Raw genomic sequence first — 17,171 nt, forward strand, 5'->3', positions numbered from 1 at the left:
TAGGTGCAGATATTAACATGGAAACCGGTAGGTGCAGTTATTAACATCATGGAAACCGGTAGGTGAAGATATTAACATGGAAACCGGTGGGTGCAGATATTAACATGGAAAACGGTAGGTGCAGATATTAACATGGAAACCGGTAGGTGCAGATATTAACATCATGGAAACCGGTAGGTGAAGATATTAACATGGAAACCGGTGGGTGCAGATATTAACATGGAAACCGGTAGGTGCAGATATTAACATCATGAAAACCGGTAGGTGCAGATATTAACATCATGAAAACCGGTAGGTGCAGATATTAACATCATGGAAACCGGTAGGTGCAGATATTAACATCATGGAAACCGGTAGGTGTAGATATTAACATGGAAACTGGTAGGTGCAGATATTAACATCATGGAAACTGGTAGGTGCAGATATTAACATGGAAACCGGTAGATGTAGATATTAACATGAAAACCGGTAGGTGCAGATATTAACATGGAAACCGGTAGGTGCAGTTATTAACATGGAAACCGGTAGGTGCAGTTATTAACATGGAAACCGGTAGATGTAGATATTAACATGAAAACCGGTAAGTGCCGATATTAACATGGAAACCGGTAGGTGCAGATATTAACATGAAAACCGGTAGGTGCAGATATTAACATGGAAACCGGTAGGTGCAGATATTAACATGGAAACCGGTAGGTGCAGATATTAACTTCATGGAAACCGGTAGGTAAAGAAATTAACATGGAAACCGGTAGGTGCAGATATTAACATGAAAACCGGTAGGTGCAGATATTAACATGGAAACCGGTAGGTGCAGATATTAACATGGAAACCGGTAGGTGCAGATATTAACATGGAAACCGGTAGGTGCAGATATTAACATGGAAACCGGTAGGTGCAGATATTAACATGGAAACCGGTAGGTGCAGTTATTAACATGGAAACCGGTAGATGTAGATATTAACATGAAAACCGGTAGGTGCAGATATTAACATGGAAACCGGTAGGTGCAGATATTAACATGGAAACCGGTAGATGCAGTTATTAACATGGAAACCGGTAGGTGTAGATATTAACATGGAAACCGGTAGGTGCAGTTATTAACATCATGGAAACCGGTAGGTGCAGATATTAACATGGAAACCGGTAGATGTAGATATTAACATGGAAACCGGTAGGTGCAGTTATTAACATCATGGAAACCGGTAGGTGCAGTTATTAACATGGAAACCGGTAGGTGTAGATATTAACATGGAAACCGGTAGGTGAAGATATTAACATCATGGAAACCGGTAGGTGCAGATATTAACATGGAAACCGGTAGATGTAGATATTAACATGGAAACCGGTAGGTGCAGTTATTAACATGGAAACCGGTAGGTGTAGATATTAACATGGAAACCGGTAGGTGAAGATATTAACATCATGGAAACCGGTAGGTGCAGATATTAACATGGAAACCGGTAGGTGCAGATATTAACATGGAAACCGGTAGGTGCAGATATTAACATGGAAACCGGTAGGTGCATTTATTAACATGGAAACCGGTAGGTGTAGATATTAACATGGAAACCGGTAGGTGTAGATATTAACATGGAAACCGGTAGGTGCAGTTATTAACATGGAAACCGGTAGATGTAGATATTAACATGAAAACCGGTAGGAGCAGATATTAACATGGAAACCGGTAGGTGCAGATATTAACATGGAAACCGGTAGGTGCAGATATTAACATGGAAACCGGTAGGTGCAGATATTAACATGGAAACCGGTAGGTGCAGTTATTAACATGGAAACCGGTAGATGTAGATATTAACATGAAAACCGGTAGGTGCAGATATTAACATGGAAACCGGTAGGTGCAGATATTAACATGGAAACCGGTAGATGCAGTTATTAACATGGAAACCGGTAGGTGTAGATATTAACATGGAAACCGGTAGGTGAAGATATTAACATCATGGAAACCGGTAGGTGCAGATATTAACATGGAAACCGTTAGATGAAGATATTAACATGGAAACCGGTAGGTGCAGTTATTAACATGGAAACCGGTTGGTGTAGATATTAACATGGAAACCGGTAGGTGAAGATATTAACATCATGGAAACCGGTAGGTGCAGATATTAACATGGAAACCGGTAGGTGCAGATATTAACATGGAAACCGGTAGGTGAAGATATTAACATCATGGAAACCGGTAGGTGCAGATATTAACATGGAAACCGGTAGGTGCAGATATTAACATGGAAACCGGTAGGTGCATTTATTAACATGGAAACCGGTAGGTGTAGATATTAACATGGAAACCGGTAGGTGTAGATATTAACATGGAAACCGGTAGGTGCAGTTATTAACATGGAAACCGGTAGATGTAGATATTAACATGAAAACCGGTAGGTGCAGATATTAACATGGAAACCGGTAGATGCAGATATTAACATGGACACCGGTAGGTGAAGATATTAACATCATGGAAACCGGTAGGTGCAGATATTAACATGGAAACCGGTAGGTGCAGATATTAACATGGAAACCGGTAGGTGCAGATATTAACATGGAAACCGGTAGGTGAAGATATTAACATCATGGAAACCGGTAGGTGAAGATATTAACATCATGGAAACCGGTAGGTGAAGATATTAACATCATGGAAACCGGTAGGTGAAGATATTAACATCATGGAAACCGGTAGGTGCAGATATTAACATGGAAACCGGTAGGTGCAGATATTAACATGGAAACCGGTAGGTGCAGATATTAACATCATGGAAACCGGTAGGTGAAGATATTAACATGGAAACCGGTGGGTGAAGATATTAACATGGAAACCGGTAGGTGAAGATATTAACATGGATCCGGTAGGTGCAGATATTAACATGGAAACCGGTGGGTGAAGATATTAACATGGAAACCGGTAGGTGCAGATATTAACATGGAAACCGGTAGGTGCAGATATTAACATGGAAACCGGTGGGTGCAGATATTAACATGGAAACCGGTAGGTGCAGATATTAACATCATGGAAACCGGTAGGTGAAGATATTAACATGGAAACCGGTGGGTGAAGATATTAACATGGAAACCGGTAGGTGCAGATATTAACATGGAAACCGGTAGGTGAAGATATTAACATGGAAACCGGTAGGTGCAGATATTAACATGGAAACCGTTGGGTGAAGATATTAACATGGAAACCGGTAGGTGAAGATATTAACATGGAAACCGGTAGGTGCAGATATTAACATGGAAACCGGTGGGTGCAGATATTAACATGGAAACCGGTAGGTGCAGATATTAACATGGAAACCGGTGGGTGAAGATATTAACATGGAAACCGGTAGGTGAAGATATTAACATGGAAACCGGTAGGTGCAGATATTAACATGGAAACCGGTGGGTGCAGATATTAACATGGAAACCGGTAGGTGAAGATATTAACATCATGGAAACCGGTAGGTGAAGATATTAACATGGAAACCGGTAGGTGCAGATATTAACATGGAAACCGGTAGGTGCAGATATTAACATGGAAACCGGTGGGTGAAGATATTAACATGGAAACAGGTAGATGCAGTTATTAACATGGAAACCGGTAGGTGTAGATATTAACATGGAAACCGGTAGGTGAAGATATTAACATGGAAACCGGTAGGTGCAGATATTAACATGGAAACCGGTGGGTGCAGATATTAACATGGAAACCGGTAGGTGCAGATATTAACATGGAAACCGGTGGGTGAAGATATTAACATGGAAACCGGTAGGTGAAGATATTAACATGGAAACCGGTAGGTGCAGATATTAACATGGAAACCGGTGGGTGCAGATATTAACATGGAAACCGGTAGGTGAAGATATTAACATCATGGAAACCGGTAGGTGAAGATATTAACATGGAAACCGGTAGGTGCAGATATTAACATGGAAACCGGTAGGTGCAGATATTAACATGGAAACCGGTGGGTGAAGATATTAACATGGAAACAGGTAGATGCAGTTATTAACATGGAAACCGGTAGGTGTAGATATTAACATGGAAACCGGTAGGTGAAGATATTAACATCATGGAAACCGGTAGGTGCAGATATTAACATGGAAACCGTTAGATGAAGATATTAACATGGAAACCGGTAGGTGCAGTTATTAACATGGAAACCGGTTGGTGTAGATATTAACATGGAAACCGGTAGGTGAAGATATTAACATCATGGAAACCGGTAGGTGCAGATATTAACATGGAAACCGGTAGGTGCAGATCTTAACATGGAAACCGGTAGGTGAAGATATTAACATCATGGAAACCGGTAGGTGCAGATATTAACATGGAAACCGGTAGGTGCAGATATTAACATGGAAACCGGTAGGTGCAGTTATTAACATGGAAACCGGTAGGTGTAGATATTAACATGGAAACCGGTAGGTGTAGATATTAACATGGAAACCGGTAGGTGCAGTTATTAACATGGAAACCGGTAGATGTAGATATTAACATGAAAACCGGTAGGTGCAGATATTAACATGGAAACCGGTAGATGCAGATATTAACATGGACACCGGTAGGTGAAGATATTAACATCATGGAAACCGGTAGGTGCAGATATTAACATGGAAACCGGTAGGTGCAGATATTAACATGGAAACCGGTAGGTGCAGATATTAACATGGAAACCGGTAGGTGCAGATATTAACATGGAAACCGGTAGGTGCAGATATTAACATCATGGAAACCGGTAGGTGAAGATATTAACATGGAAACCGGTGGGTGAAGATATTAACATGGAAACCGGTAGGTGCAGATATTAACATGGAAACCGGTAGGTGAAGATATTAACATGGAAACCGGTAGGTGCAGATATTAACATGGAAACCGGTGGGTGAAGATATTAACATGGAAACCGGTAGGTGAAGATATTAACATGGAAACCGGTAGGTGCAGATATTAGCATGGAAACCGGTGGGTGCAGATATTAACATGGAAACCGGTAGGTGCAGATATTAACATGGAAACCGGTGGGTGAAGATATTAACATCATGGAAACCGGTAGGTGAAGATATTAACATGGAAACCGGTAGGTGCAGATATTAACATGGAAACCGGTAGGTGCAGATATTAACATGGAAACCGGTGGGTGAAGATATTAACATGGAAACCGGTAGGTGAAGATATTAACATGGAAACCGGTAGGTGCAGATATTAACATGGAAACCGGTGGGTGCAGATATTAACATGGAAACCGGTAGGTGCAGATATTAACATCATGGAAACCGGTAGGTGAAGATATTAACATGGAAACCGGTAGGTGCAGATATTAACATGGAAACCGGTAGGTGCAGATATTAACATGGAAACCGGTAGGTGAAGATATTAACATCATGGAAACCGGTAGGTGAAGATATTAACATCATGGAAACCGGTAGGTGCAGATATTAACATCATGGAAACCGGTAGGTGCAGATATTAACATCATGGAAACCGGTAGGTGAAGATATTAACATGGAAACCGGTAGGTGCAGATATTAACATGGAAACCGGTAGGTGCAGATATTAACATGGAAACCGGTAGGTGCAGATATTAACATCATGGAAACCGGTAGGTGCAGATATTAACATGAAAACCGGTAGGTGCAGATATTAACATGGAAACGGTTAGGTGAAGATATTAACATCATGGAAACCGGTAGGTGAAGATATTAACATCATGGAAACCGGTAGGTGCAGTTATTAACATGGAAACCGGTAGGTGCAGATATTAACATGGAAACCGGTAGGTGCAGATATTATCATGAAAACCGGTAGGTGCAGATATCAACATCATGGAAACCGGTAGGTGCAGATATTAACATCATGGAAACCGGTAGGTGCAGTTATTAACATCATAAAAACCGGTAGGTGCAGATATTGACATGGAAACCGGTAGGTGCAGTTATTAACATCATGAAAACCGGTAGGTGCAGTTATTAACATCATGAAAACCGGTAGGTGCAGTTATTAACATCATGAAAACCGGTAGGTGCAGATATTGACATGGAAACCGGTAGGTGCAGTTATTAACATCATGGAAACCGGTAGGTGCAGTTATTAACATCATGGAAACCGGTAGGGGGAGGATCATTGTAAATAGACCGTGTAGCCATTTAATTAATTGTTTAGCAGTCTTCTAGCTTGGGGGTAGAAGCTGTTAAAGAGTCTTTTGGACCTAGACTTGATGTTCCAGTACCCCTTGCCGTGCGGTAGCAGAGAGAAGTCTATGATTTGGGTGACTGGAGTCTGACAATTCTTTGGGCCTTCCTCTGATGACAGGAAACTTGACCCCAGTGATATACTGGGCCGTACCCTCTGTGTAGTGCCTTACGGTCGGATGCTGAGCAGTTGCCATACCAGGCGGTGATGCAACCGGTCGAGATGCTCTCGATGGTGCAGCAGTAGAACTTTTTGAGGATCTGGGGACCCACGATAAATCTCTTCAGTCTCCTTAGGTGGAAAAGGTGTTGTCGTGCCCTCTTCACGACTATCGTGGTGTGTTTGGACCATGACATAACATTGAGTCAATACCTGAACTGTTACAATACAATATTATGATTGATTGGATGGATGATTGTGAGGAAGATTAAACTCGCTTGCTTGCCATAGAGCAGTTGGTGGAGACTTTGCAAATAATTAAAGTGTTAGTTCCTCCAAATTACAAAATTACACTCATTACTTTATCCTGTATACAGTCTTTGGACAAGGGAGACTGGCCAGGTAAACAAAACCAAAGCATGGACCGCAGTCTTACCTTGTCCATAGACTGCTTACAGGAAATCCAAAATGTTATTTTGTCATTTGGATGAACTATCCCTTTAACGGGGCAGTGCGGTCAACAATGTGATTTTCCAGTTCTTGTAATGATATTTCCACGCTATGGGGTCGAAATAACACGGAAATTGTGAAAATGGGGCTGTTTTTGGACCACAGCATGACGCCACAATCTTATCTGATTATTCCGACCAATACTTATGTTTCCTACTTTGAAGGGGTAAGCAAGGTAGACTCTAGAGTAGACGATCCTATCCGCCAATCAGGGCTGAGTATGTAAATAAATTTACAATAGTATCAAACCGCCCAAACGATCAGACAGCATTTCGATGGCAAAATGGTAGAAAACACACACAGTGATTTATTAGACATACAGTGATGATTTAATAGTTCACGGGCATGTTAACATCAATACTCCAATATGAAATTATACAGAGGTCAAAGTGTGTTGTTGTTCTATTGTAATCAGAACAGCCTTTTCCATAGTCTTCCTCTCCCCCCAACCAGAGAGGAAGAGGCGAAGCGAGAGGTTTCACTCTCGCCAAAATAAGCCCGTCTCTATGGTCTTCTTTTGGACTTATGCTTGTCGCCTGCCTTCCCGCTTTCGGGACAACGACTCCCATTGTTAGGGCGGAGACATGAGCAATGTGATTTCCCCCAGCCTGCTTCTTTCTCTCTCTCACTAGTCCTCCAGAATCACCTTGGCGATCGATGTGCCATTGGCAGGGGCCTCGTGGGCCTTGATGAGGTGTTGACCTCTGTCCAGCACACTGCCTGATTAAAAAGGTTAGCCGCCCCTGGCCCAACCTCACTTTTCATGTGCTAATGGTCATTTATCATAGTAATGCTGCTGCTCCTCGGTCCACTTCCCTCAGGGATAGGCACGTGCATTGAGATTTTCTAGTTAAAGAAGAGGTTAATGCTAGCCCGGTCCTAGTATCTAAAGGGACAGCACCAAACCGGTGAGAATGACCATAGAAGTTAGCAAAACAGCAAAAACAGATCTGGGACCAGGCTAGGTTAGCGCTACTTCACATAAGCAGTCATTGGATGGATGATGTATCAGTTTCATAAGAGCCGATAAAGGAGAACAGAGCTTCTATTCTTTTTGTGCAGGGGGAGTCACTGGTTCCCCCTCTGTCTCTCTTTTAGTGATTTTAACATAGATGCCATTCTTAGGACCGAGCGTGGTGTGAGACTTCAACTCCAGAGGAACCTGGAACATAAAGAGCAATATAGGGCAGAGGTTAGAGAGAGCAAGGTCACAGCATAGACCGAGCCGTCTCCATATGACTCAAACGGGGACTCAAACAAACAAACTGCATCAACGCTGCACTGCACTTGACTTTTAAAGTCCATTTCCCTGACATTCTCAAAGATGGCATCTGCGCTAAACGTCTCGGATGTCTGCTCAAGCGTAAATTACCTTTAAGCGTCAAGTGAAGTACGGTTTGTTGGAATCTTAGACTCTGTATTTCAATATTTTAACGAAATCAACTAAGTGACCTTTAAACACTTAGGTTGAGATAAGTGTCAAAAGAAGGGCCATCGCAGGTTGAACCCACCTTAGTGTCTGTGCTGGCCACGATGTTGAACTTCCTGAAGACGTGCACCAGGGCCATCGCAGGTCGAACCCACCTTAGTGTCTGTGCTGGCCACGATGTTGAACTTCCTGAAGACGTGCACCAGGGCCATCGCAGGTTGAACCCACCTTAGTGTCTGTGCTGGCCACGATGTTGAACTTCCTGAAGACGTGCACCAGGGACATCGCAGGTTGAACCCACCTTAGTGTCTGTGCTGGCCACGATGTTGAACTTCCTGAAGACGTGCACCAGGGCCATCGCAGGTTGAACCCACCTTAGTGTCTGTGCTGGCCACGATGTTGAACTTCCTGAAGACGTGCACCAGGGACATCGCAGGTTGAATCACCTTAGTGTCTGTGCTGGCCACGATGTTGAACTTCCTGAAGACGTGCACCAGGGCCATCGCAGGTTGAACCCACCTTAGTGTCTGTGCTGGCCACGATGTTGAACTTCCTGAAGACGTGCACCAGGGCCATCGCAGGTCGAACCCACCTTAGTGTCTGTGCTGGCCACGATGTTGAACTTCCTGAAGACGTGCACCAGGGACATCGCAGGTTGAACCCACCTTAGTGTCTGTGCTGGCCACGATGTTGAACTTCCTGAAGACGTGCACCAGGGCCATCGCAGGTTGAACCCACCTTAGTGTCTGTGCTGGCCACGATGTTGAACTTCCTGAAGACGTGCACCAGGGCCATCGCAGGTTGAATCACCTTAGTGTCTGTGCTGGCCACGATGTTGAACTTCCTGAAGACGTGCACCAGGGCCATCGCAGGTTGAACCCACCTTAGTGTCTGTGCTGGCCACGATGTTGAACTTCCTGAAGACGTGCACCAGGGCCATCGCAGGTCGAACCCACCTTAGTGTCTGTGCTGGCCACGATGTTGAACTTCCTGAAGACGTGCACCAGGGACATCGCAGGTTGAACCCACCTTAGTGTCTGTGCTGGCCACGATGTTGAACTTCCTGAAGACGTGCACCAGGGCCATCGCAGGTTGAACCCACCTTAGTGTCTGTGCTGGCCACGATGTTGAACTTCCTGAAGACGTGCACCAGGGCCATCGCAGGTCGAACCCACCTTAGTGTCTGTGCTGGCCACGATGTTGAACTTCCTGAAGACGTGCACCAGGGCCATCGCAGGTCGAACCCACCTTAGTGTCTGTGCTGGCCACGATGTTGAACTTCCTGAAGACGTGCACCACGGCCATCGCAGGTCGAACCCACCTTAGTGTCTGTGCTGGCCACGATGTTGAACTTCCTGAAGACGTGCACCAGGGACATCGCAGGTTGAACCCACCTTAGTGTCTGTGCTGGCCACGATGTTGAACTTCCTGAAGACGTGCACCAGGGACATGGCAGGTCGAACCCACCTTAGTGTCTGTGTTGGCCACGATGTTGAACTTCCTGAAGACGTGCACCAGGGCCATCGCAGGTTGAACCCACCTTAGTGTCTGTGCTGGCCACGATGTTGAACTTCCTGAAGACGTGCACCAGGGCCATCTTGATCTCCAGCTGGGCCAGCCTCATGCCCATACAGCTGCGGGGCCCCGCCCCAAACGGCAGGTACACAAAAGGGTGTCTGCTGGCCTTGGCCTCCGCTGTGAATCTGCATGGGAGAGAGTAGAGGCCTTTAGTGGTCAGTCTGGAGTACACTCTGATAGAGTGTACACTCTGATAGACACTTGAACGTGCATTCTGTATTGTATCATTGTATTATCACTTGTGTCAATGTAAAAGCACTCCCCGTTGTACAGAACACCCACAGTGGGACATAACGTGAGGCAATGACTGAGTGTAGCTGTGCTGTGTAACGATGTAACTGTGCTGGGACTTGTCTATGGTATCTTTATACTAGACCCAGAGTAATGGAACAAGAATACTGAGCTACAGTAGACTGACTGTCTCCTACCTGTCAGTGATGAACTTCTCTGGTTCGGCCCAGTTCTCTGGATCATAATGCAGATAGCCTGCAGGGATCTCCAGAGTGGCTCCCTTCGGTAGGAACTGTCCGTTGACCATGCAGTCCTCGTCTACGTCACCGGGCAAACCTGAAACAAAATGGCTGCTCAGTTTCAACAATGCGAATAAGAAATGGTGAACTGTGGAAACATGGGGGACACGGCCATGTACAGTACATAAGATAAGTTTATTGGTCGCATCAATAGTTTAGCAGGTGTTATAGTGGTGCAGGGAAAGGTTATGTTACTAGCTCCTAACAATGCAAATGTCAAACAGCTACAATTTTAAGAAAATAAATATACCAAAAAAAGAAAGAAATCAAGAACGGTGGGACGAATCCATTTGGTATCAAAATGCAATCCATGCACATTGTACACCAGGGGGATTTACACACGCTAAACTAAGAATGATATGTACAGCAGGGGGATTTACACACGCTAAACTAAGAATGATATGTACAGCAGGGGGATTTACACACGCTAAACTAAGAATGATATGTACAGCAGGGGGATTTACACACGCTAAACTAAGAATGATATGTACAGCAGGGGGATTTACACACGCTAAACTAAGAATGATATGTACAGCAGGGGGATTTACACACGCTAAACTAAGAATGATATGTACAGCAGGGGAATTTACACACGCTAAACTAAGAATGATATGTACAGCAGGGGGATTTACACACGCTAAACTAAGAATGATATGTACACCAGGGGGATTTACACACGCTAAACTAAGAATGATATGTACACCAGGGGGATTTACACACGCTAAACTAAGAATGATATGTACAGCAGGGGGATTTACACACGCTAAACTAAGAATGATATGTACACCAGGGGGATTTACACAAGCTAAACTAAGAATGATATGTACAGCAGGGGGATTTACACACGCTAAACTAAGAATGATATGTACACCAGGGGGATTTACACAAGCTAAACTAAGAATGATATGTACAGCAGGGGGATTTACACACGCTAAACAAAGAATGATATGTACAGCAGGGGGATTTACACACGCTGAACTAAGAATTATATGTACAGCAGGGGGATTTACACATGCTAAACTAAGAATGATATGTACAGCAGGGGGATTTACACACGCTAAACTAAGAATGATATGTACAGCAGGGGGATTTACACACGCTAAACTAAGAATGATATGTACACCAGGGGGATTTACACACGCTAAACTAAGAATGATATGTACAGCAGGGGGATTTACACACGCTAAACTAAGAATGATATGTACAGCAGGGGGATTTACACACGCTAAACTAAGAATGATATGTACAGCAGGGGGATTTACACACGCTAAACTAAGAATGATATGTACAGCAGGGGGATTTACACACGCTAAACTAAGAATGATATGTACAGCAGGGGGATTTACACACGCTAAACTAAGAATGATATGTACACCAGGGGGATTTACACACGCTAAACTAAGAATGATATGTACAGCAGGGGGATTTACACACGCTAAACTAAGAATGATATGTACAGCAGGGGGATTTACACACGCTAAACTAAGAATGATATGTACACCAGGGGGATTTACACACGCTAAACTAAGAATGATATGTACAGCAGGGGGATTTACACACGCTAAACTAAGAATGATATGTACACCAGGGGGATTTACACAAGCTAAACTAAGAATGATATGTACACCAGGGGGATTTACACACGCTAAACTAAGAATGATATGTACAGCAGGGGGATTTACACACGCTAAACTAAGAATGATATGTACAGCAGGGGGATTTACACATGCTAAACTAAGAATGATATGTACACCAGGGGGATTTACACACGCTAAACTAAGAATGATATGTACAGCAGGGGGATTTACACACGCTAAACTAAGAATGATATGTACAGCAGGGGGATTTACACACGCTAAACTAAGAATGATATGTACAGCAGGGGGATTTACACATGCTAAACTAAGAATGATATGTACAGCAGGGGGATTTACACACGCTAAACTAAGAATGATATGTACAGCAGGGGGATTTACACACGCTAAACTAAGAATGATATGTACACCAGGGGGATTTACACACGCTAAACTAAGAATGATATGTACAGCAGGGGGATTTACACACGCTAAACTAAGAATGATATGTACAGCAGGGGGATTTACACACGCTAAACTAAGAATGATATGTACAGCAGGGGGATTTACACACGCTAAACTAAGAATGATATGTACAGCAGGGGGATTTACACACGCTAAACTAAGAATGATATGTACAGCAGGGGGATTTACACACGCTAAACTAAGAATGATATGTACACCAGGGGGATTTACACACGCTAAACTAAGAATGATATGTACAGCAGGGGGATTTACACACGCTAAACTAAGAATGATATGTACAGCAGGGGGATTTACACACGCTAAACTAAGAATGATATGTACACCAGGGGGATTTACACACGCTAAACTAAGAATGATATGTACAGCAGGGGGATTTACACACGCTAAACTAAGAATGATATGTACACCAGGGGGATTTACACAAGCTAAACTAAGAATGATATGTACACCAGGGGGATTTACACACGCTAAACTAAGAATGATATGTACAGCAGGGGGATTTACACACGCTAAACTAAGAATGATATGTACAGCAGGGGGATTTACACATGCTAAACTAAGAATGATATGTACACCAGGGGGATTTACACACGCTAAACTAAGAATGATATGTACAGCAGGGGGATTTACACACGCTAAACTAAGAATGATATGTACAGCAGGGGGATTTACACACGCTAAACTAAGAATGATATGTACAGCAGGGGGATTTACACACGCTAAACTAAGAATGATATGTACAGCAGGGGGATTTACACACGCTAAACTAAGAATGATATGTACAGCAGGGGGATTTACACACGCTAAACTAAGAATGATATGTACAGCAGGGGGATTTACACACTCTAAACTAAGAATGATATGTACAGCAGGGGGATTTACACACGCTAAACTAAGAATGATATGTACAGCAGGGGGATTTACACACTCTAAACTAAGAATGATATGTACAGCAGGGGGATTTACACACGCTAAACTAAGAATGATATGTACAGCAGGGGGATTTACACACGCTAAACTAAGAATTATATGTACAGCAGGGGGATTTACACACGCTAAACTAAGAATGATATGTACACCAGGGGGATTTACACACGCTAAACTAAGAATGATATGTACAGCAGGGGGATTTACACACGCTAAACTAAGAATGATATGTACAGCAGGGGGATTTACACACGCTAAACTAAGAATGATATGTACACCAGGGGGATTTACACACGCTAAACTAAGAATGATATGTACAGCAGGGGGATTTACACACGCTAAACTAAGAATGATATGTACACCAGGGGGATTTACACAAGCTAAACTAAGAATGATATGTACAGCAGGGGGATTTATACACGCTAAACTAAGAATGATATGTACAGCAGGGGGATTTACACACGCTAAACAAAGAATGATATGTACAGCAGGGGGATTTACACACGCTAAACTAAGAATGATATGTATAGCAGGGGGATTTACACACGCTAAACTAAGAATGATATGTACAGCAGGGGGATTTACACACGCTAAACTAAGAATGATATGTACAGCAGGGGGATTTACACACGCTAAACTAAGAATGATATGTACAGCAGGGGGATTTACACACGCTAAACTAAGAATGATATGTACAGCAGGGGGATTTACACACGCTAAACTAAGAATGATATGTACACCAGGGGGATTTACACACGCTAAACTAAGAATGATATGTACACCAGGGGGATTTATACACGCTAAACTAAGAATGATATGTACACCAGGGGGATTTACACACGCTAAACTAAGAATGATATGTACACCAGGGGGATTTACACACGCTAAACTAAGAATGATATGTACAGCAGGGGGATTTACACACGCTAAACTAAGAATGATATGTACAGCAGGGGGATTTACACACGCTAAACTAAGAATATGTACAGCAGGGGGATTTACACACGCTAAACTAAGAATGATATGTACAGCAGCAGCTATATTACAGAGAGCTATGTCAAGAATCCAGTTTACAAATACAAATATGTGGTGTGTATAAACAGTGTAACTAAAACACAATGTCCAGTAGGAGAAATATTAGAATAAGCTATGTCGGGATCGGGAATCATTCTAAACATACATAATGTCAATAGCATCACTACGTTTCATACTATCATACTGCACGGAGAGAAGACTTACCTGAAACCAGGAGGATAGAGACGCAGAGCCTCAGATATGTCCATGTCTAGGTATTTCAGATCCTGCACATTGGTATAATCTGGTGAATCCTACAAGATAAAAGCATTTATGTAAGTTACATTGTATTTACTTTGGTACCAAACAATCACTATAACATCCCTACTGAAAGCAAGCAAATCCAAGGAAGGAAAGGAGCTGAGTGCAATTTAAACTTGTGCCAGCAGAGAGCAGCAAAGCATCACGTTATTCAGGTTACGGCTATGAGGTTATTTGGAGAGCATGGCTAAGAATAGAAGAGTTTGGCATTAGGCTGCATTAAACAAATCGCAAAGAAGAACTACATCAGAAACTAGAGCATGTTTGTATGAATGATGAGAGTGACTGAGTGGACATTAAACCTGTCTAGCACTATTAAACACGAACTATGTGTAGTGCAGCTGAACGACCCTCTGTCCCTAAAACAATGTGTGTGTGTGTGTGTGTGTGTGTGTGGGCCAGTGAAGAGCCTGTGAAGACGGCTCCATTGTCTAGCCTTGCTGTCACTTCTCATTGGGCACCACACAGATCCCAAGGGGAATGACATGTCCCTAATGAGCACTAAGAGTTAACGCAGCTCTCTGCTCCACTGATAAAGCCCAGCAGTCGCCAGACCTGTTGTGTAAGATGGGCATCTTACCACGAGAGAGGGAGAGAAAAAGAGAGAGAGAGAGACAGATAGAGAAAAAGACCTCCAGAACAGAAAGACAGTGCGTTTTAGCGAGGTCTGCCTTGCAGTGCCCTTTCTGCCTGCAGTGCTGGGTGTATCTCATGATTATTCAAGAGATTCTCCGGTCATTTGAATACTTTTTAGCCAGTAGTTCTGAAAGTAGCGCGCACAAACCAGAAGTGGTCCCTTAAAAAACTGCGTCACAATATGTGCTACACATCATTATTCTCTCTCGCTCTGCTGTGGGTGCATCTGGCTAGCTGTCACTCAAATGACGGGGAGCTGAAGCTCATTGGTTGAAATCAAATTGCTAGGGGGCTGGCCCACATGGAGGAAAATGTAGGGAAAATGGCACAGCACAACTTTGAGAAAAACAGATGCTTTCAAACTAGGGATTTCGTGGCTAATTGAAGTAAGACAGTAATTCTGCTCATAGATTATACATGTATGAACTACACATTGACACATTTGGCCCAAAGCGGGAGGTTTAACAAATACTTTACACTACATGACCAAAAGTATGTGAACACCTGCCGGTCAGACATTCCAAAATCATGGGCATTAAAATGGAGTTTGTCCTCCACTCTTCTGGGAAGGATTTCCACTAGATTTGAAACATTTCTGCGGGGACTGATGTTGGGTGATTAGGCCTGGCTCACAGTTGGCATTCCAATTCACCCTAAAGGTGTTCGATTTGGTTCAGGTCAGGGCTCTGTTCAGGCCAATCAAGTTCTTCCACACCGATCTCGACAAACCATTCCTATATGGACCTCGCTTTGTGCACGGGGGATTACCATGTTAAAACAGGAAAGGGCCTTCCTCAAAAGCATAGAATCACCTAGTAAGCTGTAGCGTTAAGATTTCCCTTCACTGGAACTACGGGGCCTAGCCTGAACCATGAAAAACAGCCCCAGACCAGTATTCCTCCTCCACCAAACTTTACAGTTTGCACTTTACACTGAGGCAGGTAACGTTCTTCTGGCAACCGCCAAACCCAGATTCGTCTGTCGGACTGCCAGATGGTGAAGCGTGATTCATCACTCTAGAGAACATATTTCCACTGCTCCAGAGCTTTACACCACTCCAGCCAACGTTTGGCATTGAGCATGGTGATCTTACGCTGTTGTGAGGCTGGTCGGCCATATCAACCCATTTCATGAAGCTCCCAACGAACAGTTAATGTGCTGACGGAGGCAGTTTGGAACTCGGTTGTAAGTGTTGCAACTGAGGACAGCAGCTTTTAACGAACTACGCGCTTCAGCACTAGGCGGTCCCGTTCTGTGAGCTTGTGTGGCCTACCACTTCGCAGCTGAGCCGTTGTTGCTCCTAGATGTTACCACTTCACAATAACAGCACTTATAGCTGACGGGGTAGTTCTAGCAGGGCAGACTTTTGACGAACTGACTTGTTGGAAAGGTGACATCCTATGACGGTGCCACGTTCAAAGTCATTGAGCTCTTCAGTAAGGCCATTCTATTGATAATGTTTGTCTATGGAGATTGCATGGCTGTGTGCTCGATTTTATACACCTGTCAGCAACAGGTGTGGTTGAAATAGCCGAATCCACTAATTTGAAGAGGTGTCCACATACTTTTGTATATGTAGTTTAGTAGTCGCCAAAGTTCCAGAGTGTGTCTTTAATGCTTGGTGTACTGCAAGGCTAGGGGAGAGGGAGGGGGAGCGTTTGTGGTTTTCTAATTATGCAGATTCAATGACAATAACTTATCTGAATCCTGCGGGCCGGATTAACAAAGCTAACTCAACAAGTTGATCGGGAACACATTAGCCCCAGTGTGTTTGTTTTGTTTTTACTATCCTTGTGGGGACCATAAAGGTGCATCAAACATCC

General features: G+C 43.5%; 1 protein-coding gene across 1 annotated transcript in view; it reads right to left on the reverse strand.

Moving 5' to 3' along the window:
- Positions 1-7,159: 7,159 nt before the first annotated feature.
- LOC110532319 (thromboxane-A synthase) overlaps positions 7,160-17,171 on the reverse strand; it is a 110,061-nt gene continuing 100,049 nt past the window's right edge. Inside the window, 5 exon segments of the mRNA XM_036977694.1 lie at positions 7,160-8,015; positions 9,823-9,985; positions 10,289-10,416; positions 10,418-10,427; positions 14,617-14,705. Coding sequence (XP_036833589.1) covers positions 7,899-8,015; positions 9,823-9,985; positions 10,289-10,416; positions 10,418-10,427; positions 14,617-14,705 — 507 coding nt within the window. The 3' untranslated portion in view covers positions 7,160-7,898.

The sequence above is a fragment of the Oncorhynchus mykiss genome, chromosome 1 (assembly GCF_013265735.2).
Source record: "Oncorhynchus mykiss isolate Arlee chromosome 1, USDA_OmykA_1.1, whole genome shotgun sequence".
Taxonomy (NCBI): Eukaryota; Metazoa; Chordata; class Actinopteri; order Salmoniformes; family Salmonidae; genus Oncorhynchus; species Oncorhynchus mykiss.